This window comes from Acomys russatus, chromosome 4, assembly GCF_903995435.1.
Source record: "Acomys russatus chromosome 4, mAcoRus1.1, whole genome shotgun sequence".
NCBI classification, from domain to species: domain Eukaryota; kingdom Metazoa; phylum Chordata; class Mammalia; order Rodentia; family Muridae; genus Acomys; species Acomys russatus.
Genome location: NC_067140.1, coordinates 63,237,083 through 63,260,553, shown reverse-complemented (window position 1 = coordinate 63,260,553; position 23,471 = coordinate 63,237,083). Strand labels below are relative to the sequence as shown.

At 47.0% G+C, this 23,471-nt stretch overlaps 2 protein-coding genes across 2 annotated transcripts in view; one reads left to right on the top strand and one right to left on the bottom strand.

The window, feature by feature from the left end:
* The first annotated feature begins 21 nt into the window (after nucleotides 1-21).
* On the top strand, nucleotides 22-5,393 carry Ciao1 (cytosolic iron-sulfur assembly component 1). Its single transcript, XM_051144571.1, has 7 exons — nucleotides 22-321; nucleotides 636-784; nucleotides 1,821-1,932; nucleotides 2,037-2,125; nucleotides 2,481-2,682; nucleotides 3,873-3,960; nucleotides 5,142-5,393. The coding sequence occupies exons 1-7, from the start codon at nucleotides 183-185 to the stop codon at nucleotides 5,383-5,385; spliced, it is 1,023 nt and encodes a 340-aa protein (XP_051000528.1). The 5' UTR covers nucleotides 22-182; the 3' UTR covers nucleotides 5,386-5,393.
* A 3,538-nt stretch (nucleotides 5,394-8,931) lies between these two features.
* The window catches only part of Snrnp200 (small nuclear ribonucleoprotein U5 subunit 200), a 31,371-nt gene continuing 16,831 nt past the window's right edge, over nucleotides 8,932-23,471 (bottom strand). The window contains exons 18-45 of the mRNA XM_051144570.1: nucleotides 23,042-23,152; nucleotides 22,184-22,315; nucleotides 21,831-22,019; nucleotides 21,336-21,533; nucleotides 20,629-20,781; nucleotides 20,439-20,519; nucleotides 20,100-20,183; nucleotides 19,543-19,649; nucleotides 19,113-19,231; nucleotides 18,700-18,854; nucleotides 18,421-18,610; nucleotides 18,056-18,229; nucleotides 16,193-16,353; nucleotides 15,399-15,626; nucleotides 14,880-15,071; nucleotides 14,614-14,792; nucleotides 14,306-14,457; nucleotides 13,487-13,595; nucleotides 12,724-12,832; nucleotides 11,998-12,187; nucleotides 11,743-11,907; nucleotides 11,474-11,595; nucleotides 11,107-11,250; nucleotides 10,837-11,013; nucleotides 10,388-10,548; nucleotides 10,224-10,305; nucleotides 9,268-9,360; nucleotides 8,932-9,164 (exon numbers count right to left, since the gene is read on the bottom strand). Of these exons, the coding sequence (XP_051000527.1) occupies nucleotides 9,021-9,164; nucleotides 9,268-9,360; nucleotides 10,224-10,305; nucleotides 10,388-10,548; nucleotides 10,837-11,013; nucleotides 11,107-11,250; nucleotides 11,474-11,595; nucleotides 11,743-11,907; nucleotides 11,998-12,187; nucleotides 12,724-12,832; nucleotides 13,487-13,595; nucleotides 14,306-14,457; nucleotides 14,614-14,792; nucleotides 14,880-15,071; nucleotides 15,399-15,626; nucleotides 16,193-16,353; nucleotides 18,056-18,229; nucleotides 18,421-18,610; nucleotides 18,700-18,854; nucleotides 19,113-19,231; nucleotides 19,543-19,649; nucleotides 20,100-20,183; nucleotides 20,439-20,519; nucleotides 20,629-20,781; nucleotides 21,336-21,533; nucleotides 21,831-22,019; nucleotides 22,184-22,315; nucleotides 23,042-23,152 (4,101 nt within the window). The 3' untranslated portion in view covers nucleotides 8,932-9,020. The remainder of the gene's footprint in view (nucleotides 9,165-9,267; nucleotides 9,361-10,223; nucleotides 10,306-10,387; nucleotides 10,549-10,836; nucleotides 11,014-11,106; nucleotides 11,251-11,473; nucleotides 11,596-11,742; nucleotides 11,908-11,997; nucleotides 12,188-12,723; nucleotides 12,833-13,486; nucleotides 13,596-14,305; nucleotides 14,458-14,613; nucleotides 14,793-14,879; nucleotides 15,072-15,398; nucleotides 15,627-16,192; nucleotides 16,354-18,055; nucleotides 18,230-18,420; nucleotides 18,611-18,699; nucleotides 18,855-19,112; nucleotides 19,232-19,542; nucleotides 19,650-20,099; nucleotides 20,184-20,438; nucleotides 20,520-20,628; nucleotides 20,782-21,335; nucleotides 21,534-21,830; nucleotides 22,020-22,183; nucleotides 22,316-23,041; nucleotides 23,153-23,471) is intronic.

The following is a 23,471-nucleotide window of genomic DNA, read 5'->3' as shown; positions in this document are numbered from 1 at the left end:
AGAATGAGAGAAGTGACTACAAGTCCCAGAAGGCCGTGCGGCCTCAACAGAGGGCGCTTCAGTTCCCAAAGCTACCCCTTCGGCCGAAGCTGCATCTGGTGGTCGCGGGGTCCTTTAGTGGCCACCGCGTACCGCGCGTTGCTTCTCTCGGCGTCTTCCTTCCTCACCCTGAGGCCGCCGCCATGAAGGATTCGCTGGTGCTGCAGAGCCGTGTCTCGGCGCACCCGGACTCCCGCTGCTGGTTCCTGGCCTGGAACCCCACGGGGACCCTGTTGGCCTCGTGCGGCGGCGACCGTAAAATCCGCATCTGGGGCTCCGAGGGTAAGGCCTGGCTTGGCTTTATGATCCTGGGGCCGAGGAGGACGCTACTCTGAAAAGGGTTTGTCGGGGGAAGGAGGGTGAAAGCGTCAACAGACAGGCTGGGATTGTTGCGGTAACTGGGATATTTGCTGAGGCAGAAAAATGAGCAAAGTACTCTGAGGAGCAGTTTGACTGTGTTAGGATCCCTCCCAGGGGAAGTAGTTGACTGCATCCCTGTGATAGTGATTGAGTTTGTCCCCGCAACAGGGTCCCACTTTTAGTACCAGTTATTGAATGGTATTGATGGTGCTCCAGAGCCTGTTCTCTGCCTGTAGGTGACAGCTGGATTTGCAAGTCTGTCCTTTCTGAAGGCCATCAGCGCACCGTTAGGAAAGTGGCCTGGTCACCCTGTGGAAATTACCTGGCCTCTGCCAGCTTTGATGCTACCACTTGCATTTGGAAGAAGAACCAGGATGATTTTGAGGTAACCAGGCTGAATGGGAGCAGATTTGTTACCTCTTTGCACCCCAGGGTTTGGTCAGCCTGGACCAGTTGGGCTTATGAGGTACATAATTATGAGCCTCATAATTAGTGTATAATAATTTTTACACTATAGAAATGGTAGCTGATGAGCCGGGCGTGGTGGCGCACGCCTTTAATCCCAGCACTCGGGAGGCAGAGGCAGGCGGATCGCTGTGAGTTCGAGGCCAGCCTGGTCTACAAAGTGAGTCCAGAATGGCCAAGGCTACACAGAGAAACCCTGTCTTGAAAATCCAAAAAGAAAAAAAAAAAAAGAAATGGTAGCTGAGGGCTGGAGAGATGGCTCAGAAGTTAAGAGCACTGCCTGCTTTTCCATAGGTACTGAGTTCAATTCCCAGCAACCACATAGTTGCTCACAACCATCTATAATGTGATCTAATGCTCTCTTCTGGCCTGCAGGTGTACGTGCAGGCAGAGCACTGTATACATAATAATTAAATAAATAAATCTTTTCTTTTTTAAGATTTATTTTTTATTATGTATACAATGTTCTGCCTGCACATATACCGGCAGGCCAGAAGAGAGCACCAGATCTCATTATAGATGGTTGTGAGCCACCATGTGGTTGCTGGGAATTGAACTCAGGACCTTTGCAATAGCAAATGGTGCTCTTAACCTCTGAGCCATCTCTCCAGCCCTCCAAATAAATCTTTTTTTAAAAAAGAAAGAAATCCCAGCATTTGGGACACTGAAGCAGGAGGATTGCCACAAGTCCACCAAGGTAATCCTGGGCTATAGAATGAGACCCTGTTTCAAACAACAAAATTGTTATCTTAAATATTTCACTAGGACTGAGTACTCATTTTTTGGTTTTCAAGACAGGGTTTCTCTGTGTAGCCTTGGCCATCCTGGAACTCACAGAGATCTGCCTACCTCTGCCTCTCAGAGTGCTAAGATTACAGGCATGCACTACCACCCCTGGCTTTTTTTTAAACCTAGGACTCAGGTGCCATTAATTCATGCTCTTTTTCCCTTTCCAGTGTGTAACCACTCTTGAGGGCCATGAAAATGAGGTCAAATCAGTGGCTTGGGCCCCATCTGGCAACCTCTTGGCTACCTGCAGCAGAGATAAGAGTGTGTGGGTCTGGGAAGGTGAGTCCGGGTGCCTCTGGGTACAATGGAAACACCGTTCACTGATTAGAAGCTTTCTCCCCAACAGGGTCACCTCTTTGGTACTTTATTCTTTCCTCCCACAGTTGACGAAGAGGATGAGTATGAATGTGTCAGTGTCCTCAACTCTCATACACAGGATGTTAAGCATGTGGTTTGGCACCCGACCCAAGAGGTAAGAGTCAGACAAGGAGCCGGGTGCGCTGTCGCACACCTGTAATCTCAGGGCTTGGGAGAGAAAGGCAGATCTCTATGAGTTCCAGGACAGCCTGGTCTACAGGAGTCCAATACAGCAGAGGCCACATAGAGAAACCCTGTCTCCAAAAACCAAAAGCAACCAATGAAAAGTCAGACAAGGTAGAAAAGAACTCTGATGTGGAGGCTTATGCCCGTCCTGCCTGCACTCCTTACCATCACCTTCCCATTTATAGGGATCCCTGGGACTGTGCTGCCCTGACAGCGTTTGATACTGGAACCGTGCTTACCTCCTAGATAGTACAGACAAATGCTGCGTCTCCTTTCTCTTTCAGCTTTTGGCTTCTGCCAGCTATGATGACACAGTGAGGCTGTACCAGGAAGAAGGGGATGACTGGGTCTGCTGTGCTACCCTGGAAGGTCATGAGTCCACTGTATGGAGCTTGGCCTTTGATCCCAGTGGCCAGCGTCTGGCATCTTGTAGTGATGACCGTACTGTGCGCATCTGGCGCCAGTATCTACCAGGCAATGAACAAGGTAGGGGGCTAGGAGTTAAAGGAGACTCCTTTCCTTAAGAGCTTTGTAATTTGCCAAGATACAGTCTGCCATGAATCACAAATTCATTCAGTTTGTCACAGGTTTCCAGAGAAGCACGAAAGATATGGATAGCTTTGTGAGACAAGACCTTCCAATCAGATTTGAAGATGGCATGTAACGGTGTTAACTAGAGAACGTAACACAAGAATTTCCAGTTGGGAGTCCAGCAGCAAACTCCCTCCCCTCACAGAAAGACTTCCAAGTGTTAGTGGTGCATGCCTTTAATCACAGGACTCGGGAGGCAGAGACAGGCAGATCTCTGGGTTCGAGGCCAGCCAGGGCTACACAGAGAAACCCTGTCTCTAAAAATCAGGAAAAGGGGGCTGGAGAGATGGCCTAGTGGTTAAGAGCACTAGTTCCTCTTCCAGAAGTCCTGAGTTCAATTCCCAGCAACCACATGGTAGTGGCTCATAACCATCTATAATGAGATCTGGTACCCTCTTCTGGTGTGCAGGTCTACATGCAGGTAGAGTACTCATATACATAAAATCTTTAAAAAAAAAAAAAATCAGGGGGGCTGGAGAGATGGCTCAGAGGTCAAGAGCACTGACTGCTCTTCCAGAGATCCTGAGTTCAATTCCCAGCACCCACGCGGTGGCTCACACCATCTATAATGTGATGTGATCCTGTAGGTGTACATGAATACTTAATAAATAAATCTTCTTTTAAAAAAATTAGGAAAAAAGAAAGGCTGGACATAGTAATGCATGACTTTAATTGGAGACCTAAGGCAGCAGAATCTCTAAGGCCAGCCTGATCTCCATGGTGAGTTCAGGACAGCCAGAGCTCTATAGTGGGACGCTGATTCAAACCAAAACAGAAAGAAAACCGAGCAGCGTGAGCTGGCTGGTGGTGGGAATGTCTATAAACAGAGTGTGAAGAAGGGAATCCCTTGAGGGAGCCATACAGTTGGTTGGGTTGGCTAGTGGGTGGCCTTAAAAGACAGCTTTACTGGTTAGATACAGCCTGCAGTGGAACAGAGACGCTTCCTTCTCAGAATTCTTGGGTGGCTACAGTGTGTAAGCCAGATAAGGAGGGTGGCAACACAGTTGGGCCAAGGTTTTCCTTTACAATAGTAGAGGTGTCCAGGACATAGAATGCCATGGGCTTAAGAAAAATCTATCACACAGGGGTGGCATGCAGTGGCTCTGACCCCAGCTGGAAATGTGTCTGCACTTTGTCAGGCTTCCACACCAGGACCATTTACGACGTTGCTTGGTAAGACCTCAACCCCGTCCCCATCCCCACAGCAGCGATTCTAGAGATGGCATAACCTGGCTGCTCTGCATTTCTTCAGTTTAGGCCTGGCCTATAACTGGCTGGTTATAAGAGTAAGAAGTTGATCCACATGGAAGCTAACAGTCATCTGTAACTCCAGCTCCAGAGAGTCTGACAGCTTTTTCAGCCTCGGTGGGCACTATACACATATTGTACACAGATGTACATGTAGGCAAAAACACCTATACATTTATAATAGCAAAGAAAAAACTAAAAATAATACACTTATGCCGGGCGTGGTCGTGCATGCCTATAATCCCAGAATTTGGGAGACAGAGGCAGGCAGATCTCTGTGAGTTCAAGGCCAGCCTGGTTTACAAAGTGAGGCTAGGACTACAAGAGAAACCCTGTTTTGAAATAGTAAACTTCTCAGAGGCAGAGCTCCAGGACAGTCAGGGCTACACAGAGAAACCCTTTCTTGAAAACCTAAATACATAAATGTCTCAAACATTCATTGCTAGACAATTGGAATTTTTGTTGGTTTTATAATTTACTTTTTTTTTTTTTTGGTTTTATAATTTACTAAGTGAAATAGGCAGTTACACATTCCAGGTTCAAAAGGATTTTTTGTTGTTGGTTTTGTGTTTCGGTTTTTCGAGACAGGGTTTCTCTATGTAGCTTTGGTTGTCTTGGATTCACTTTCTTTTGTTTTTCCTGGACTCACTTTTTAGACCAGGCTGTACTTAACCTCAGAGATCCATCTGCCTCTGCCTCCCAAGTGCTGGGATTAATGGCATGGGCCACCACACCTGGCTATGCCTCAAAAGTTTTATACAGTGATGGGCAAACGGGGGGAAATATTCAGTGCTTAAAGGTCTTGACTTTAAAAAGAGGACTAAGTTATGGTAAAACTTGTTAATGTCAGTGTTAAAAGGAGGCTAAGGATGCTGTGACAGGGCAACTGCTTATGCCAAGCAGGAAAAGTGATTTGGTTTCATCTGTCTTTGGACAACCAGGTGGGAACACCCAAGGACTAGGAGGGCCTTTGTTGATGTGATGGATCTTAGTGAGGAAGCTTTTCTGAGAGACACGTAGCTGAGGCCTGAGACTGTGGAACACCTCTCCCGAATTTGCCAGGTTGGAGTCATCTGCTTATTTACTGACATGTATATTCCTCTCAGGTGTCAGCTGACAGGGGCCCTGGCTACAGCTTGTGGAGATGATGCCATCCGAGTGTTTGAGGAGGATCCAGGCTCAGATCCACAGCAGCCCACCTTCTCTCTGACAGCCCATCTGCGTCAGGCCCATACCCAGGATGTCAACTGTGTAGCTTGGAATCCCAAGGAGCCAGGGCTCCTGGCCTCTTGCAGTGATGATGGAGAGGTGGCCTTCTGGGAGTATCATCACCAGCCTGCAGGCCTCTGAGCTATAGCTGGGAGTTTTTTGTTTTTGGTTTTTCAAGACAGGGTTTCTCTGTGTAGCCTTGGACAGCCTAGACTCACTTTGTAGACCAGGCTGGCCTCGAACTCACAGCAATCCGCCTGCCTCTGCCTCCCGAGTGCTGGGATTAAAGGCGTGCACCACCACGTCCGGCTGGACTTGGGAGTTTTGATTCCCACAGAAAATGTGCTAAGACTTTCCTAGTCACCAAGACCTGAAGCATCCTTGACCTGTGTAGAAGACACAGGACCATTCACTGTTTCCCTTGCTTGATGTGAGGGAGCCGTGGGACAGAGACATGGAACAGCAGTATGTCGTACTACAAAGTTTGCTTGATTTGGAGCATGGTGTTAAATTTGGTGGCTAAATACAGTATTTATAATCACTATGTATATAAGAGAATGAGTGTGTTTAAGAGCTTTCTGAAACAGCTTTATAGAAATAATCCATCTGTGCTCCATTTCCTGTTTTATAAATAAGATCATTTATCATTTCTTATAATGCCACTGTTGGAATGGGTTCTACTTTTGCAATTAAAAAAAAAATTTATTACGTATACAGTGCTATGCCTGCATGTACACCTGCAGGCCAGAAGAGGGCATCAGATCACATTATAGATGGTTGTGAGTCACCATGCGGTCGGCCAGAATTGAACTCAGGGCTTCTGGAAGAGCAGTCTGTGCTCTTAACCATTGAGCCATCTCTCCAGTCCCCACCTTTGCAATTTTTACAGAAGTCCTTGCATGTAAGACATGCAAGCCAGCTATAGTGTCTTCCTAGCACTCAATCAGCAAAGACAGGGTGATGGAAGCAGGTTATCATTGGTTACATAGCAAGTTTGAAGATAGCCTGGGATAAGGGACCCTTACTCAAAAAACAAAGACACTCAAAACTGAAGAGGATTTCACCCCTTAAATATCTTGGAGACAAGCCGGGCATGGTGGCGCATGCCTTTAATCCCAGAACTCAGGAGGCAGAGGCAGGCGGATCGCTGTGAGTTCAAGGCCAGCCTGGTCTACAAAGCAAGTCCAGGACAGCCAAGGCTACACAGAGAAACCCTGTCTCAAAAAAAAACCAAAAAAAAAAAAAAAAAAAAAACAAAAACAAATGTCTTGGAGACATCATACTGTGGTGGCAACTGCGGATATGAAAAGAAACAAACCCCCCTAAAGAGAGAATTGGTTTTCAGTAAGGGACAGAAAACATTAACACAATAGCTTGTGGCCCTCTAAATGTCAACAGTGGGCTTGTGTGGTGTGGCATACCTTATTAACCAGCACTCAGGAGGCAGACTGATCTACAAAGTGAGCTCTAGCACAGCTAAGAAGACAGAGACTGTTTCAACACACACAGATAATAAATAGCATGTGTACATGCTGCCAAATGTGTGGTGGTTTTCAGCCCAGAGAGTAATTAAGGTGCCTAATAAGCCATCTAAAAGAGTGCTGACTAAGAAAACTGAGAAATGTTTATCATTTTGGGAATATGAGGGCTGTCTCCAAAGCTGGAGCACCCACTTAATTTTTTACACTACAATTGTGACCTTAAATTTCTTGAAAGATAGTGGAGACAGTATCCAGAGAGGTGGCGGCTACACTGATCTGCAGACCCCTGAGAGTCTTAGGACCCTTTCAGGGTCAACACGCTCGAGGAATGGCACCGTTATATAGCCATCTGTCTTCACTATCTTGTGCCTATAGTGGGAATGGAGCCAGCTTCACTCAGACAAGAAAGATGACTAATGATATTAAACACTGACCCCTAAGAACACTTCTGGTACTGACATGAGAAAATTCCATTCAGTCTCTCTGCAATGAAGTAAGGTAGTCTTGGAAAACAACTGGATAGTTGTTGGAAGCCAAGTTAGCTATTCATGGCATGCCATTTCCCCCCAGAACTAGAATATTAGAGCACCTAGGCTTGGCTACTTAGCTTTATAAATAGGGTTTCTCTGTGTAGCCTGGGCTGTCCTGGACTTGCTCTGTAGACCAGGCTGGCCTCTATTCACAGAGATGAACCTGCCTCTACCTCTGTGAGTGCTAGGATTACAGGCATGCACCACACCTGGCTTTTAGCTGTGTTTCTAAAAAATGAACATACTAAACCTTTCACTGATAGTGTTTGCTGCTAATGGTAAATGTTTAAAAGACAAAATTAGAATTTCTGAAAACTTGTGTTGCAACAAACTTGAGTGGTGATGAAATTAGCAAATGTATGGCTATCTTGAGATATGTGGAATGTTGTGGGTCATTCTCTAAATGACCAGTGTACTGATGTCACAAAGCCATTCAGAGAGTGACTCTAAGATGGGGCAGTGGGTCTAGTAGTACAAGATGCATGACTGCAGCTGTAGAGCCACACTGCCTTCAGGAAACTTCCACACACACTTGCCACACAGTATCAAAGGAGAGCCACGGTTACTGGAAAACTCTTCTTTCCCAACTCTGAAGCTGACATGCTTCAGCTCAACCACACAACAGACTTAGCACAGAAGTGGCTAAAGTTCCTAACTGGTTTCTGTTAAGCCAGATGGAAAGTGATTGCAACACTGTACCATGCTACTCTTCTCCCAGAATTTATTTTTCATAGAATATGTTAATGAAGTTGTTTTGAGATGACCTGCCTTAATTTTTAATATAACAAGTATCAGTGAATATAACCTTGGAAATAAAAGCTTCTGGGGCTCTGCTCTTAGTTTTCTGAAGGGAAAGGTGTCTTGAGACCATCATTTGAAACTGCTGTTCCTAAAGAACAGAAAGCAAACATCTGAAGTAGTATGTCTGAGATTGTGATAGGACATTTAAAGGGACATTAAAGAGTCATACCTCCCTGGGTGCATCTCGACCACCCTACTGCTGTGAGGAAGGCTACAGAATTTCAGAACACAGATCATGAGAGGCCCTACCTATTGGTCTCTGGCAAAGACAGAGTCAGTCCCTGCTGCCATGCCACTAACTGCCACCACTCAGCAACATCTATAAAGGAGGCTGAGATTATTATTATTATTATTATTTTGGTTTGTTTTTCGAGACGAGTTTCTCTATGTTATCTTGGCTGTCCTGGACTTGATTTGTAGACCAGGCTGGCCTCAAACTCACGGCAATCCACCTGCCTCTGCCTCCGGAGTGCTGGGATTAAAGGCATGTGCCAACACACCCAGCTGAGGCTGAGATTATTAGCATGAGAGGAGTTTGTCCTTCAGACAAAAACCAAGTAGAGGGCAAGTTTGTCCTCTGTACTCGATAAGAAGGTTCAGTGCTCAAAGGATTTTTCTGGCCAAGACATTTGGTTGAAGAAAATTTAGTATCACTGTTAAGGACATACGGTTTCTCCAAATTATTTATTAGAATGTCTAACTCAAGGAACTACAAAAAGCATGCCTCTAACTATATACACAGTTCATACTTGACATGACACTTGAAAATACTGGACCCAGAACTTAAAAAGCAAGGTAGGTCCAAAGTGGGGAAGTAACCGGACATGGACTGGGGACAGCAGCAGCCAGACAAAATGGCCAGACCTCAGGCTGACAGACCTGGTCTCCAAAACCAGTTCCCCCTCAACTGTCTGCATTACTGTTTTCAATTCTGTGCCTGTACACATGAGAAAATGCCTTAGGCTCAATCTGAATCACTGTCTGTCTCAGCTTCTTTCACATCCACACTGAATTTATACTCCTGGTCACATCCCATGTAAGCGTCACTCATGAAGTACAGGGTGTAGTTGTGGCCACCTGTGGCTGGGGCCACAAAGTCTAGCTTCACCTAGAGAGAACAGACAGAAGTCACTCAGGTTAGTGGGCGCCTGGGAGGAAGCAATCCTGCTGTCCAGCTTTAGGGATAGATGTGGGGTCTTGCACACACTCACCTTGGCTTTCTGCTGCAGGGTCAGCCTCTTGATGGAGATGAGGCTGTTTGACTTGGCGTCTCCAATCACAACCCACCAGCCCTCTTCACGTTTCTACAGGAACCAAAACCCAACAACTTGAGCATGTAAAATTTGATGGCCACAAGCAACTGTGAGTGGTAATGAATTAGGGACAGACCTCAAAGCTCCTGAAACACAACTTGATAGACTTCAGGGTTATAAAGCACTCTAAAGATGTCCCCAAAGGGCTTTGTCTTCAAGTACGCAGATGGACCAATTTTTCAGTTCTAGCCCAAGGCACCTTTTTTTATTTAATGCTTGTCCCTGAACCTAAGATACATTATTAGAGATTTAGCCTTGGAGCATAGGAACTTCCAAGTTCTTAAGAAACTTAGTTGTAAGGCAAGTTAACTGAAAAATCCTAACGTGGAGATGGACCTGCAACGGAGAGAATACAAAGCAAGCCTGTGGGCCTCTTCCAGCATCTTGTCTCTCTGGAGGAGCCCTCTTTGTGGCCCAGGAGAGCCCATGTGCCCCACTGGCACTTTCCTAGAAACCTGAGTAACTTGTCTATAGAAAGACCTGAAGCTTACACAGCATCTGCGCCCAACCTTCAATTCTCCCACATAAAGATTACTTTTCTTTTGATTTAAAAATAAACATGCTACTAGAACCAGAGTGAAATGTAATTGCGGAAAGACCAACTAGAAAAGTTCAAGTGTCCTGGAGCCATTTATAGATAAATATATCTTAAAAGTTAGATATTAACACTGTCTGATGTTAACAATGACCAGCTATCTAAATTGTTTAAAAACAAATAGGAAAATAATTCAGAGTCCCAAGACTAGTACTCAGCCTTGTGAGTTCACTCCTCCTAGACTACTTTCCTCTGGTGAGAAATGTACCCTGACCCAAGACCTAGCCATGAGCAGGTAAAGCTAGCGGCTAGGACATACCTGTGGGAAGAGAGGTGCAATAACAGGGCCTGTGACTTCCTCCTCTCGCTCCAGTTGCACCAGCACCACAACTGGCCCACCACTGGCAAAAACAAAATAATATATGAGCACTGTGGTTGTGGTCAGAGACCCCAGGGCAGGGCTCCTGGCACTTGCTGGCTCACCTGCGAATGCTGTCTTTATCTACCACTTCGTAGGACAGCTCAATATTCGGGTAGCGGTTACAGAAGCGGGCCACATCCGCAATCTGGCTGTCAGTCAACTGAAGCAACGCATTCCGCTCTTCATCTTCCATCTCCATGATGTCAAAAACACTCTCCACTCCCTACAGCGAGTGTGCAAAGGTCAGGGGAGAAGAGAACACAAGCCACAAGCAAGTAACACTAGCTCCAAAGAACTGTTCATCTTATCCCACACCGCCAAGTCAAGTCATCTAAAAGCAGCTTTAGAAAGAATGCAGACCATTTTTGGCCCCTTTCAGCATCCCAGTTCAGATGGAATCCTTCAAAGCAACCAACCAGCTTCCCCTGCTAATACTTGCCACCCACAATCCACCTACAGATTAGGACTTCTGTTCTCAGGCTCATCAGCCAACACTCTGGTCTTAGCTTACCTTATCTGTGCAGCGTTTGATATGCTCTGAGGTGAAATGTGGCAGCTGCTTCAGGTAAGAGTCCTTAGACCACATGGCTTGGGTGACCATCTGAGCCAATTCCATGGCTGCCAGAGCAGGACTGAGCCACCCATTGCTAGAGAGTACATCCACACAGGCCTGAATGAGCCGGATTGCCTGCATGAAGAGGGAGTATAAGAGCAAGGAAGCTGGGAACCCAGCCTTAGGAGGGCCCCACAGCCAGTGGACCTCCAAACCCACGCACACTACCTTACTGAGGATCTCCTCTGTGTCTGACTGTAATTCAGCACTCAGCTGCATGCGGGACAGGTGAGCCTGCAGTAGCAGGTTGGTCTTCACATGTGGATCATTGAACTTGGGGTTATTCAGCTTGTGGGGGACCTTCTGAGCCAACTAGAATGTGAAAGAAAAAGAGCCATGATAAACTGAGGGTACTACCTGAGAACTGTTTGGGCCAAACACACCATGTGGCCCAGCCAGACTGTAGATGGAAGGACAGAGAACCGTAGGTAAGTGTGGAAGGATGTAAAATAAGAGTGAGAGAGGTGACAGGAAGCCATGTGCAAACAGGCCAAATTTTCACTCCTGAATGGTCTTCTAAAGCAAGTGCCCTCACCTGGCGTAGCAGGTTGTCTTCATGATGTCTGATTGGAATGTTCTCATACTCTGCCGCATTAGAAATAATCTCAATAAGTCCTCGGACCTTGGTTTTGGCATTCAGAGACATGCTGAAGAGCTCTGAAAGAAAATAGGAGAATGTGAGAAGAGCCAGTGGCAGGGGAGAACAGAGTAACAAGAATCCCTGCCTGGGCTGTTTTCCTTGGACAAATACTGGTGATCACATGTCATCCCAACAGCCCCTAGAAGCAATGCACCAGGCCTCACCGATGGTGGTGTAGTTTATGTAATAGTAGGCAGCAATCATGCCCAGGTTCAGAGGGGCCACGTCCATCTCGTCCTCAATGCTGATGCACTTGGACTGTTCCAGGTCACTGAGGGTCTGCTCTACCAGCTCTGACAAATGGTCAGACAAATGGCGATGGGATATGCCTGGGGGGATGGAGAGGGGAGTCTCAGGGTCCTGCCTAGGAAGGGCCGTGAGAACCTCCAAAGGCAGTGTGTACTCTTGAGTTCACTGACCCTGCAGGTTGTAGTAATTGGGGTTCTGTGTCATTCGGCGATACAGAAAGGTCCAGGTGAGGTAGTCCACAGCATCCTGCTTGTTCTCAATGGTCTTGGTGACAATCTCAGCATTGAAGTGGTCATGCATACAGTGGTCCAGGTGAGACTCTACTGGCAATGGCTCATATAAAAATTTTTTGAAAAAATCCTGTGGATTAGGGGAAGAGGAGACATTAATAAAGAATCAACGACAACATGGTAATAAAGGGTCAAGGGCAATCAACAGGAAATGGCCTCTGTGTGATATACATATAATGGTCAAAGAGAAGAAACACTTAGAAAACAGTATCATATGATACAAAGCAGGAATGAGACATGCCAAGCCATATAGACAGAGCAGTAAGCAGTGCGTGAAGACAGAGAACAGGTGGGTAGAAGACACGGGCAATAACATGAATCAACAGCAAATGCAAAAACGAGGAGCAAACTTCTGCGTGGTTCCAGTGGAAAGGAGTGAAGTTTATTAAAGACATTAGAAAGAAAAAAGATTCGCCAAGTGTGGTAGCACACGCCTGTAATCTCAGCACTTGGGAAGGCAGAGGCAGGCGGATCTCTGTGAGTTAGAGGTCAGCCTGTTCTACAAAGGACAGCCAAAGGCTACACAGAGAAACCTTGTCTGGGTTAAAAAAAAAAAAAAAAAAATTCACGAGTCTGTTCAAAGGATCAAAATTTCCCGTAACTGACCTTTTTAGAGCCCTGGCACATGATGACGCAGCGGCCCTCATCATCCTGCAGGGGGCGGTTGGCATGGCCCACCATCTGAAGCACATCGTAGATGGGGTAATCTACATAGCTGGGCAGGAGAGAGATGAGGAGTAGGTCAGGAAGCCTCCTCGCCTTCAGTCACAGGGGCAGAGGATGCAAAGGCCAGGAGGTAAGGCTGAACTATAGCAAACTGCTCACAGACCTGCATGCTTAGCAATTCACTGCACTTGCTTATCCACACATTATTTTAGTTTCTGAGTGAGAGAGTCATGAATGTGTTACTCAACAAACATGAACCCTATCTGAGGCCACAAGCAAAACATCATCCTACTAAAGGCCAAACTTAAAGTCAAACATATGGGCTGTGTATTTCACAAATTAAAAACTAATCTAAAAACCAAAGGAAGAACCAGACTCAGTCAGACATTTTACACTCACAAAACCAATTTCAAAATAACCTGCATTTTTGGGGAAAAAATAAAATTATTCAGGCTCTGAGAAACACTGAACTTTGCACTTTTTGTCATGACAAAGGTGAGACCTCAACCAATCCACGTTTCCTAGCATGGGAAGCAGGTCAACAACAGCCTCCATCCTACTGGTTGTAAGCTCTGACCTCTCCAGACTGCTGGAGAGAAGTACAGCAGCCTAAGTCCCGGGACCCAAAACTAACACAGTCCACGGGACTCTTGCATTTGCAGATTCACACTGGTTCTGGAAGGGGCCGCAGCAAGCTACTCACGCGTGGATCTTGCCATTGTAGTACTGAGTGTCCATGATGATCACGAGATGAGCAGCAACACTCATGCCCCAGCAGAGACTTCGAGAAGCCACCACCACCTGGATAGCCCCTAAGCAGGGAAGGGAGAGGAGAGCTAAGGCAAGGGCCCCACTGGCAGCTTGTGCTACATTTCAGAGCTCACAGTGAGGCTGTCTAGGAAACAAGGCTAAGCCTAATGAGCGGTTGTGAGACCTTTTGCTCTGAGACTACCCTAGAAGAAACAGCAATTTGAGAGAGCTCAAAGCCCAGGGAAAGCAAGACCCACACTGCCTGGTGGATTGGTCCTCTGATGGTGAAAGCTAACACTGACTCAACTGTGGAGTTCAGCCCATGGCAGCAAAACCGCCTATCTAAACCAGGCTGGTTCTGAGTCAAAGACTGACAGTGACTCTGGCAGGAGCAACTATATCAAGGCTCTGTTACGTAGTGCCAGAATAGTAGACAATGCATAAAATGCTGCAGGTCAACAAAGGACAACAGGCAAGAGGCCACCAACCAGAGGAGAATCACAGCAGAACCTAATCTACTGGCCAATGGCTCCCAACTCCAGAAAACCAGGTTCTGAAACAGTACCAGCTTATGTGACTGATTGTTTTCTAATCTAGCAGGTGGGGAACATCTGCCCCAATTACATCCTAAGTGTTTTAGAGGACTCTGTGATGACACACAACTGTCTGTTGGCATTGTGAGGTGAGTACTATTCCTTAAGGCAATGGATCTGCATGCTCAGGTTTAATACACACAACTGCCATGGCATTGTGTGTTCTGAGGTTTTCTTACCTGAGCTGAAGAGCTGCTCTACCAGGCGCCTCTCCATGGGGCTCAGCCCTTCGTGTAGGTAGCCCACCCCATTTAACAGTGTTTCCTTGAGCGTGCTGTCACTCAACTTCTCCAGGTAAGGGATCAGATCCTTCTCAGTACAGTGCAAGAACCTGGGCAGAACAAGAGCAAGCATGAGTCAGGCACTGCAGTCTGTGTTGGGCCCCAGCCTTAGTCCCTGCTCCCAGCCAGGACATCCACGGCAGGGGCAACTTCACTGCACATGACCTGCAAGCACCCACCCATCCCAGAAACCAGACCACACCCACCTCTGCCGCTGGATATCTGCTGCACAGGTAGTGAGGATGTCTATTGCAGTAAGGCGGGTCTGCTTGCGAGATGGGACAAAAACGATGACAGGCTTCTTGGGTGAGTGCTTGGTGATAGCATGGTACACAGGCTTGGCCATCGACAGCAGGCGAGTCTGTGTGTGACTGATGTTGAAGCCCTGGAGACAAAGGGGACAGACACCGAGGTCACCAGACCTGGATAGCCAGGGACCCCTGAGGTCATGGAGGAATAAAGACGGTCCTACCTGGATATGCAGTTCCAAAGGAACAGGGCGCACATTAGGGTGGAAGTTGAAGGTGGAGGTGGCACTGCAGCCGAGCCAGTGAGCCACATCCTTGGCATTGGAGAGTGAGGAGCTCAGCGCCACAATGCGAATGGGCCGCTCAATCTGGGAGGAGATGTAGCGCATCCGGGAGCAGATCACTTCCAAGACAGGCTGGAAAAAAAAGGAGGAGTCATGCCAGGCGCAGGCTCCCCATTCTCTGCCTGAGCTTCCCTCTGTGAACCGCTTCTACCAGCCCCAATCATAGGCTCTCCTGTCTGTGGTTCCCATGCCCCAAAGGGACGACCTTTACTAAGCAACATTATTTTCTAAGAGTTCTATTAAAAAAAAAAAAAAAAAAAGCAAGCAGACAAACCTCAGGCCACCCTTTTGGAATTAAGACAATGGGCAGAAATCTTTGTGGAGACCCTCATCCCCGGCTTCAGGCCCAGTATAACCGGTGGGTCCCAGCCCTCCTCTGTGCTGCAAAGCCAAGCATACCCCATTCTCGCCCCCAATAAGGTGGACTTCATCCACCACGAAGAGGTTTATGTTCTGGACGTTCTTGCGCTGCTTCCACCTCCTGGAGAGGATGTCCCACTTCTCAGGGGTGCTGATGATGATGTTGCCTTTGCCCAAAAGCTTCAGGTCTGTGCTGGTCTCCCCTGTCAGCAGCACCACCTTTTTGTTGAGCCTGTCCTGAAATTTCTCATACCAGTCCATGTACACCTGAAAGGCAGGGGAAGGAGACATAAGAACAGTAGCCCATAGTGCATCTCTCACTTGCTAGGAGAACTGAGACGCTACAGAGAACTGCTGTGAGACCTTACACCACTTTTTTTGTTTTGAGATGGGGGTCCAGGCTGACTTCAAACTTTTTTTTTTAACCTCAAACTTCTTGTGGGTTCAAGCAAAGCTCTTGTCTCAGCCTCCTACGCAGCGGGGATGACAATCACGTACCACCATACCCTATTCATGATACTATTTGGTCCACACCAGCTTTTAAACGACAGGGAAGCGTTTCTTTAAGAAATGATAACATGAGCGGGCAGTGGTGGCACACGCCTTTAATCCCAACACTCAGGAGACAGGTGGATCTCTTGAGGTTGAGGCCAACCTGGTCTACAGAACAACACTGACCCAGCCAGGCCTACACAGAAACCTTGTCTTGAAAAACACAAACAAATATATAAATAATAATGAAAGAAATGAAAATGTAGATGAGAAAACCTTCATCTAGAGGCACAGGTGGAATGGCTTCCAGGATGTTCACAGCCCCACAGCACAGTACACACCTGTTCTGCCAGAGCCTCCATGGGGGTAATGTAGACACAACGTCCCTCAGAATTCTGCAGTAGCATCCGCAGGATAGCAAACTCTGCACAGATGGTCTTTCCACTGCCCGTGGGGGCCCCCACAAACACGTTATCATCACTGTTGTACACTGTATTAAACACTGGAAACCAAAAGGTGTGTAGTAAACACAGGGGTGGAAGAGTGAAACAGACCATTCATCAAGATTATGAACACCACGAGACACAAAGCCAACCAGCTATACAGTACAAAGGAGGCCTGGAACACTGGCCCGGCTGGCTGTGTCTCACAATACTTTCTCCTGCAAAGCAGGAAAGAAAAAGTCCAAGACCAAGCTCATGTATCTTGGAGATTTATAGAAAGAAAGAACAAAGAAGTTGAGCATCTTTTCCTCTCAAGGACCACGACACAGAACAAAAAAAGACAAGACACTTTCTCTGCTCCATCAGCAAGTCTCCTATATTTTCTAGAAATAGTAAAATACAGAAGGTGAGCCTTAGCCAGGCATGATTGCTCATGCCTTTAATCCCAGCACTCAGAAGGCAGAGGCAGGCAGATCGCTGTGAGTTCGAGGCCTGCCTGGTCTACAAAGCCAGTCTAGGACAGGCAAGGCTACACAGAGAAATCCTGTCTTGAAAAAACAAAAACAAAAACAAAAACAGAAGGTAAGCCTTGGCATCAATACTTGGCTAATAGGCTGGAGAGATAGTTCAAAGGTTAAGAGCACTGTCTGCTCTTCCAAAGGTCCTGAGTTCAATTCCCAGCAACCACATGGTAGCTCACAACCATCTATGACATATGGTGTCCTCTGGTGGGCAGGCACACATTCAGGCAGAACATTGTGTACAAAACAAATACATATTTTTTGTTTTGTCTTTTGTTTTTTTCAGACAGGGTTTCTCTGTGTAGCTCTGGCTGTCCTAGAATTTGGCTCTGTAGACCAGGCTGGCCTCAAACTCAGAGAAATCCACCTGCCTCTGCCTCCCAAGTGCTGAGATTAAAAGCATGCACCATCACCACCCGGCTATACATAAATTTAAAAAAAAAAAAAAAGAAAAAGAAAAAAAGACTTGGCTAAAAACCCAAGCTCACCTATTGGTTGAATTAGGGCTCCTTCCTATACCTCAGTTCCCTCATCATGCAATGCAAAATTAACTGTGGCACCAAGTAGTAACCCTTTCTAAGGACTGGTGGAAGAGGAGAGAAAACACTGGTCCTGTGCTCAGCCAAGTACTTAGAACACAGTGCCCGCCCTGGGAACAGTCACTATAATGATGGAGTGAGGTATCCATCAATTCACACTCTGGCTCAACACTGAGGCATAGGAGCAGGCATCAGCACCTGCAGCAGGAGGAATGACAACACATCAGGAAGACCTTCCTCTTCTGACCCTCCTCAGGGAGATATGCAGAGCAGCAAAGCAAATCTAACACTGAGTAAGGATTTCTTAGAAGAAAACCATTCCGGCAGGCCCCCGCAGGCTGATGCACTCCTTTAATGCCAGCACTTGGGAGGGAGGCAGATAAATCTCTGTGAGTTAAGAGGCCAGCCTGGTCTCCAGAGCAAGTTCCAGGATAGCTAGGGCTACAGGGTTACACAGAGAAAACCTGTCTCAAAAAACCAAACAAAACAAAACCCAAACAACCAATCAAACAACAACATAAATAGCATGCAGAGAAGTGGGGCAGTGGTGGTGCACACCTTTAATCACAGCACTTGGAGGCAGAGGCAGGCAGCTGTCTATTGAGTCCAGCCTGGTCTACAGAGTGAGTTCCAGTACAGCCAGGGCTGTTATGCAGAGAAGGCACACATGGGAACCAAGCATCTGAGACTCAAACACCTACCTTGAGTCTGGATGGGATTGAAGAAAGGAAATTTATCTTGGTAAAGGCTCTCAAAAGCACTGTTTCTTAGAGCAGATACAGGCAATGGCTGCAGGTCCAACAATTCAGTCGGAGGTGGATACTTCTCTGGTAGGATCAGGTGCCGGAAGGAGACAGGCAGCTGGGTCTCACAAGCTGTCAGGAAAGAAATGGAAGGCTAGGAAGCAACCCTCTGGCAGACCTCCAAAGCCCCATCCACGATTACTAGAGACTTTACGTTGTGTCTGTATCACTCTTTGAACAGAGGCAAAGCTATGACAAAGCAAGAAGCCCTCTACCATCCTTAGAAGCTATGTTCCTAGGGGGCACGGAGAGGAGACACTCACAGAGCCAGCGATCAGACACCACTCGGATGAAGTACTGAGGGGGCAGTGGTTCGAAGACTGGTACAAAGAATGTGATGAGGTGCTCATCCTGGGCATACTTGGCCTTCAGTAGAAAATATTCGTGGTGCAGAATCACCTCACTATCCACATCCTCTACTAGAATCCAAAATGCCTCTGATGAGCCATGGACCTGCCAACCCAAGCACGGTTAAAATAAGAATAAGCCAGTGAGAGGACTCAGCAACTCCAGCTCCACGCATCTGACCAACAAAGCCTTGCCTTTTCATCCCACTGGAAATCTGGTGTGATAGTCAGCTCTACTTTCAGGGTAGAACGTGTAATAGGCTGCAGGTGCACTGACAACTCCAACTTGGGGAAAAGATGGACATACTTGTGGATGGTCTTCCCCATCTTCGGCATTCGTATAAGCTCACCTATGAGGAATAAGAGCATTGGGGCTGTTGCCCAGCCAGCCTAGCAAGTCTGCAATCGGGGCTCAAGGGCAACTGTGGGAAAGGAGCAGTGGACAGGTTCCCCACTTTAGCCTCAGTGGAGTACTAACAGTTCAAAGTCCTGAGTCTGAGAGTGAGCTTGTACAACAGTAGGATGTAAGCACAAGTAGCCGTGCCCAGGGCCTAGGAACTGGGGAGACATGTGCCTGGGATGTAGGATAGGATAGGAACTGCACACACCTATCTCATTATGATTCAAGTCATACAGACGCTCAAAGGGGAAGTTTTTCTTCTCAATCTTCTTCACTACTTCCTCAGGAAGTTTACGGAACTGGCGAAGAGGACACATGGACTGCCACCTATTCAGAAAGGACACAGAGCTGGTTCATCCTTTCTGTAGGGCTGGGAACAAACTCCCTTCATCATAGCTTCCAACAGTTTGGAATAACCACACCACAGATCCTATCTTTAGAGGAAGATGTCTGAAACTGCCAGCAGAAAGACCAGAGAGCCAAGACCAGCTGTTGTTCCCCCAGCCCTATATTCCAGAAGGCCCTTCCACCTCCCAACCTTAACCCAGGTTTAAGGCACATCTCAGCCACCCAGACTGAACATCAGATGCACTGAGGACCAAATTTAGTGACCAGCCTCTAGCTCACTGAGCACTTACATGCGTTTGTCAATCATCTTGCAGAGATTCAGGGTCTTATCTGTAAGCTGTGCCCAACCTCGGTTCAGGACAATTTCAAAGATCGCACGCATCAAGCGGCCAGCTGACTGCAGAAAGACAAGTATTGCCACTGAGAAATCCCCACGGCCTGTCTGCCAGTCTGATGATCTCACGATCTGATGTAATCACTCATACCAACTCAGAAACAAAAGTTTCTCTGTCTCCTACCCTTTCAGGTTAAGACAGTGTAATTAATAAAATATTTTTTTGAACACTGCAACTACAGAAGGAAATCATCTCTCTTGGAGAAAGTGACATGTCCAGGGGATCTTTCGCTACAAGGTCCTACAGAGAAAAACCCCCTTCATCATCTAGCACTCCATAAGGACAGGCCCCTCCCACATGTTCAAGGTCAGCACAGCAAAGTGGTGAACCAAGTGGAAGCAAGCAGCTGGCCCACTGCATTAGCAGTGTCAGGCCTCTTTTCTTCAAGGAACGCAGCACAGAGGGCACAGAAACTACGTGGACTCTGCTCATCACTCGGCACAACTCCTCACCTGTGTCACGTACACCATGTCAGCCATCAGCGCGAAGCCTTCCAGTTTCAGCTGTGAGATGAAGGCTTGGAGAAGCACATTGATCTGCAAGGAAGCAAGGACAGCTAGCAAAGGCCAATTACTGACTAGTTCAAGAAATTATTTGTACTTCTGCTCTAGGCACATGTTCCAGAAAGGATCTTCCATAGTTCCTCATTTACGCATTAACTAATTAGTATGCCATATAAAGCATATGTGAGAAGGAAGTACAGCAAAAAAACTGGGGAATAGAATGAACTGTGCATGTTACCATGTATGAAATCAAGTTCAAATTTCCTCTGAAAGTGAAGACATGCTTACCTTAGCACTGGGTTCTTCGATGCTCTCCTTTACAGGGATGGGCACCCTCTCCAGCAACTTCTGCAGCTCCAGTTTCTCCTCCTGTCTCAAGGAAAGACAGGTCATGAAAAATCCACAGGGCAAGGGTCAAGTAAGGAAGTAACCTAGCAGTGGGGTCCCAACTGCCGTCCGGGCACACTCCTACGCTCACCTCTCTTACAGTGATGTTCTTGAACTCCGAGGAGAGGGAGAACACGCGGAAAAGCTCAATCTCACTCAGAGTAGGCTTCAGCAGCTGGTTGTAGGTCTGCACAGTATCATTGGTGATATAGTAGTGACTAGCTATCCGGCCAAGCTCTGTCACCTAGAAAGAAGGAAGACTCAGGACAAGGCTGACCAGTGATCAGCCCAAACTTCTAACATCGAGTGACTGTCCTGAGAGAACGAGTGGATGAACTCCTTGTGGTACAACTGCCTGACCAATACAAGCAATACAGGACAAAAAGAAAGATGGCTCAGCAAACTGAACTATGAAGAACTGATGCTCACATAAACCAAAAGGCCAAATGACCTAACTCAACTCAAACTCTGAAAACTAAAAACTTTGAGACAAGGTTTCTCTGTGTAGCCTTGGCATGGTTCACGCCTTTAATCCCAGAACTTGGGAGGCAGAGGCAGGTGGATCGCTTTGAGTTCGAGGTGAGCACAGTCTACAAATCGAGTCCAGGACAGCCAAGATTACACGGAGAAACCCTGTCTCAAAAAAACCAAAAATGAAAAGAAAGAAAGAAAGAAAGCAAGTTCATAGCTCAAAGGGCACAGTTTAATCCCCAATCTAGACAACAGGTTAGACAGGCAATACATAAATCAAGGCCTAAACTTTTGCTAAAACTTTCTCAAAAATCACATGATAATCACCTGGAAGTTGCCTGTCTTCTTGTCGTACTTAACCAGGTTGTTCTTGTCCAGCATCAAGGCAGCAGTGTGAACAAGATCTAGTCGCCGCTGGTCCAGCAAGGGATCTCCCTTGAGGTCATCGTGAGAGATGCCATAGAGGGTTGGGGACCGGAGCATTCGGATGTATAAGTAGGCATAGCCCAGCCAGTTCACTGCATCCTGCAAGACAAGCTGCTGATGCCCAAAGAGAAGCCGCAGATCGCTTGGACGCTAGTTCTCAAGCACAAGGACACACACAGCAGTGTTCTCTGGGGTCTTCAGTATTTCAATTTAAAAACCTTTTCAAGTACCTTACACATAAAAGGAACTATCTGCCACAAAGAAGCTTGCCCTGCATAAGATGTGATCCAGAGCTCGAGACTGCTGGCCTTCAACACCTTCACAAAAGGCATACCACTCCAAGTCTCTCAAGGCACTGAGAAAAATGCAAAGCTCCAAGGACAAAGCCTTCCCTACCTTTGCGTTCTGGACATTCCCCAGCACAATTTCCGCATTGAGCATGTCAGGGAGCTTTGATACCATCTGGCTCTCAATAGGAAGTTGCTGATTGAGGAGGGAGAGGTAGTACTGAAGTTCCCCATGCGATGTGATGAGTATGCCTTCACCCTTGGTGTCATACTGAGGTCGTCCAGCACGGCCCAGCATCTACGTCAGAAGCAATGAAAGAAGAAGTTATAGCACAGCTTTTGGGTTTGACTCAAAGAGTCTATACACTTTAGAATTTGGCCTTGATCTGCCACCTTTGCAACATCTTTGCACTCCAGGCGCAGGATGCCCAGCCCACTGGGAATCATCTCAGAGGCTCTTACCTGCAGAATATCCAGTGCTCCCAGCTCTGTCCAGCGCCCCTTCTCCGGGCTGTACACTTGGGTACCTTTGATGATGACGGTATGTGCAGGGAGATTTACACCCCAAGCCAGAGTTGCTGTGGAAACTAAAACCTGCAGTGGTAAAGGAGGGTAATGAGGACAACATATACCACCACAGCAGGGCGGCATCCCTGGCTTGCCTGGCTTCTGAACTAACTGGAGGCAGGAGTGGATGTGTGTCTCAGTACTCAATGTGACAACAGAACAAAAAGGAAAGTCTCCTCAGTCCCTTATATATTTGGAAATTAACATAGCAAGGTTCCAGAGACACTTATATGTCAGAAGCTTAAACTTGTATTAATCAACTTATAATTAGAAAACATTTGAAATCTGCCATCCTAGAGAGGAAAAGAATGTGGTCTCGACCCTGTGAATTACAGTGTAGAGGTCTATGAAGCATCCATCTTCCCTCATGCAGTGTATGGAGGGTTGGGCAAGACAGGATAACCATCCCAAGCTTCCAGCCTGGGCTAGCTCAGCCAGATATCAAAAAGTCTAGGGATGGAGGGCGGCTCAGTGGTTGGTGCTGCTCCAGCATGTACTACTCTCACAGAGGACTGGGCTTCAAGTCCCAGAACCCACACCCTGCTCACAACAATATGTAACTCCAGTGCCAGGGGATCTAGTCCCCTCTTCTGGCCTCTGAGAGCACCTGCATGAATGTGGTCCACATAAACACATGCAAACCACACACATACATATAAAAATAAATGAATCTTAAAAAGAAAATGGCTAAGGACTGCACTCGGGGCAGAGCTACTGACATCAGCTGCTCCAACTAGGCTTGCTCTTCTTTACCTGAATATGCTTGTCAGCAAAAAGATCTTCTACAAGTGTTCGGTCAACTCTGGTCATGCCTGCATGATGAATAGCAAAGCCATAGGGCAAAAGATCCTTCAGCTCCAAGTTCTGTGAACAGAAAAGAACAAAAACAAAAAGAGAGTGAGGCCAGCCTCTCCGTGGGACTCCTCCAGGACCAAAGGAAACCTTCCCACAGGAACCCCCAGAACCACACAGTCCCTTTTACAAAACTTATGTACTTATGTTTGTATGTATGCCTATGCACAGGACGTGTGTAGAGGTCAGAGAACACCCTGTGGAGTTAGTTCTTTTCTTCCACTGAGTGGGTCCTAGAGATTGAACTCAGGCCATCAGGCTTGGTGACAGGCACCTGTGTCTGCCGAATCATCTCCCAGGGCCCCAGACAATTACTTTTAATCTTTCTGAA

Excerpts from the sequence above, each read along its gene's own strand:
- Ciao1 (XM_051144571.1), top strand. The coding sequence starts at position 183 with ATGAAGGATTCGCTGGTGCTGCAGAGCCGTGTCTCGGCGCACCCGGAC. Across the intron at positions 1,933-2,036 it reads GAGTGTGTGGGTCTGGGAAG|TTGACGAAGAGGATGAGTAT; the intron begins GTGAGTCCGGGT and ends TTCCTCCCACAG. Across the intron at positions 2,683-3,872 it reads TCTACCAGGCAATGAACAAG|GGGTGGCATGCAGTGGCTCT; the intron begins GTAGGGGGCTAG and ends TCTATCACACAG.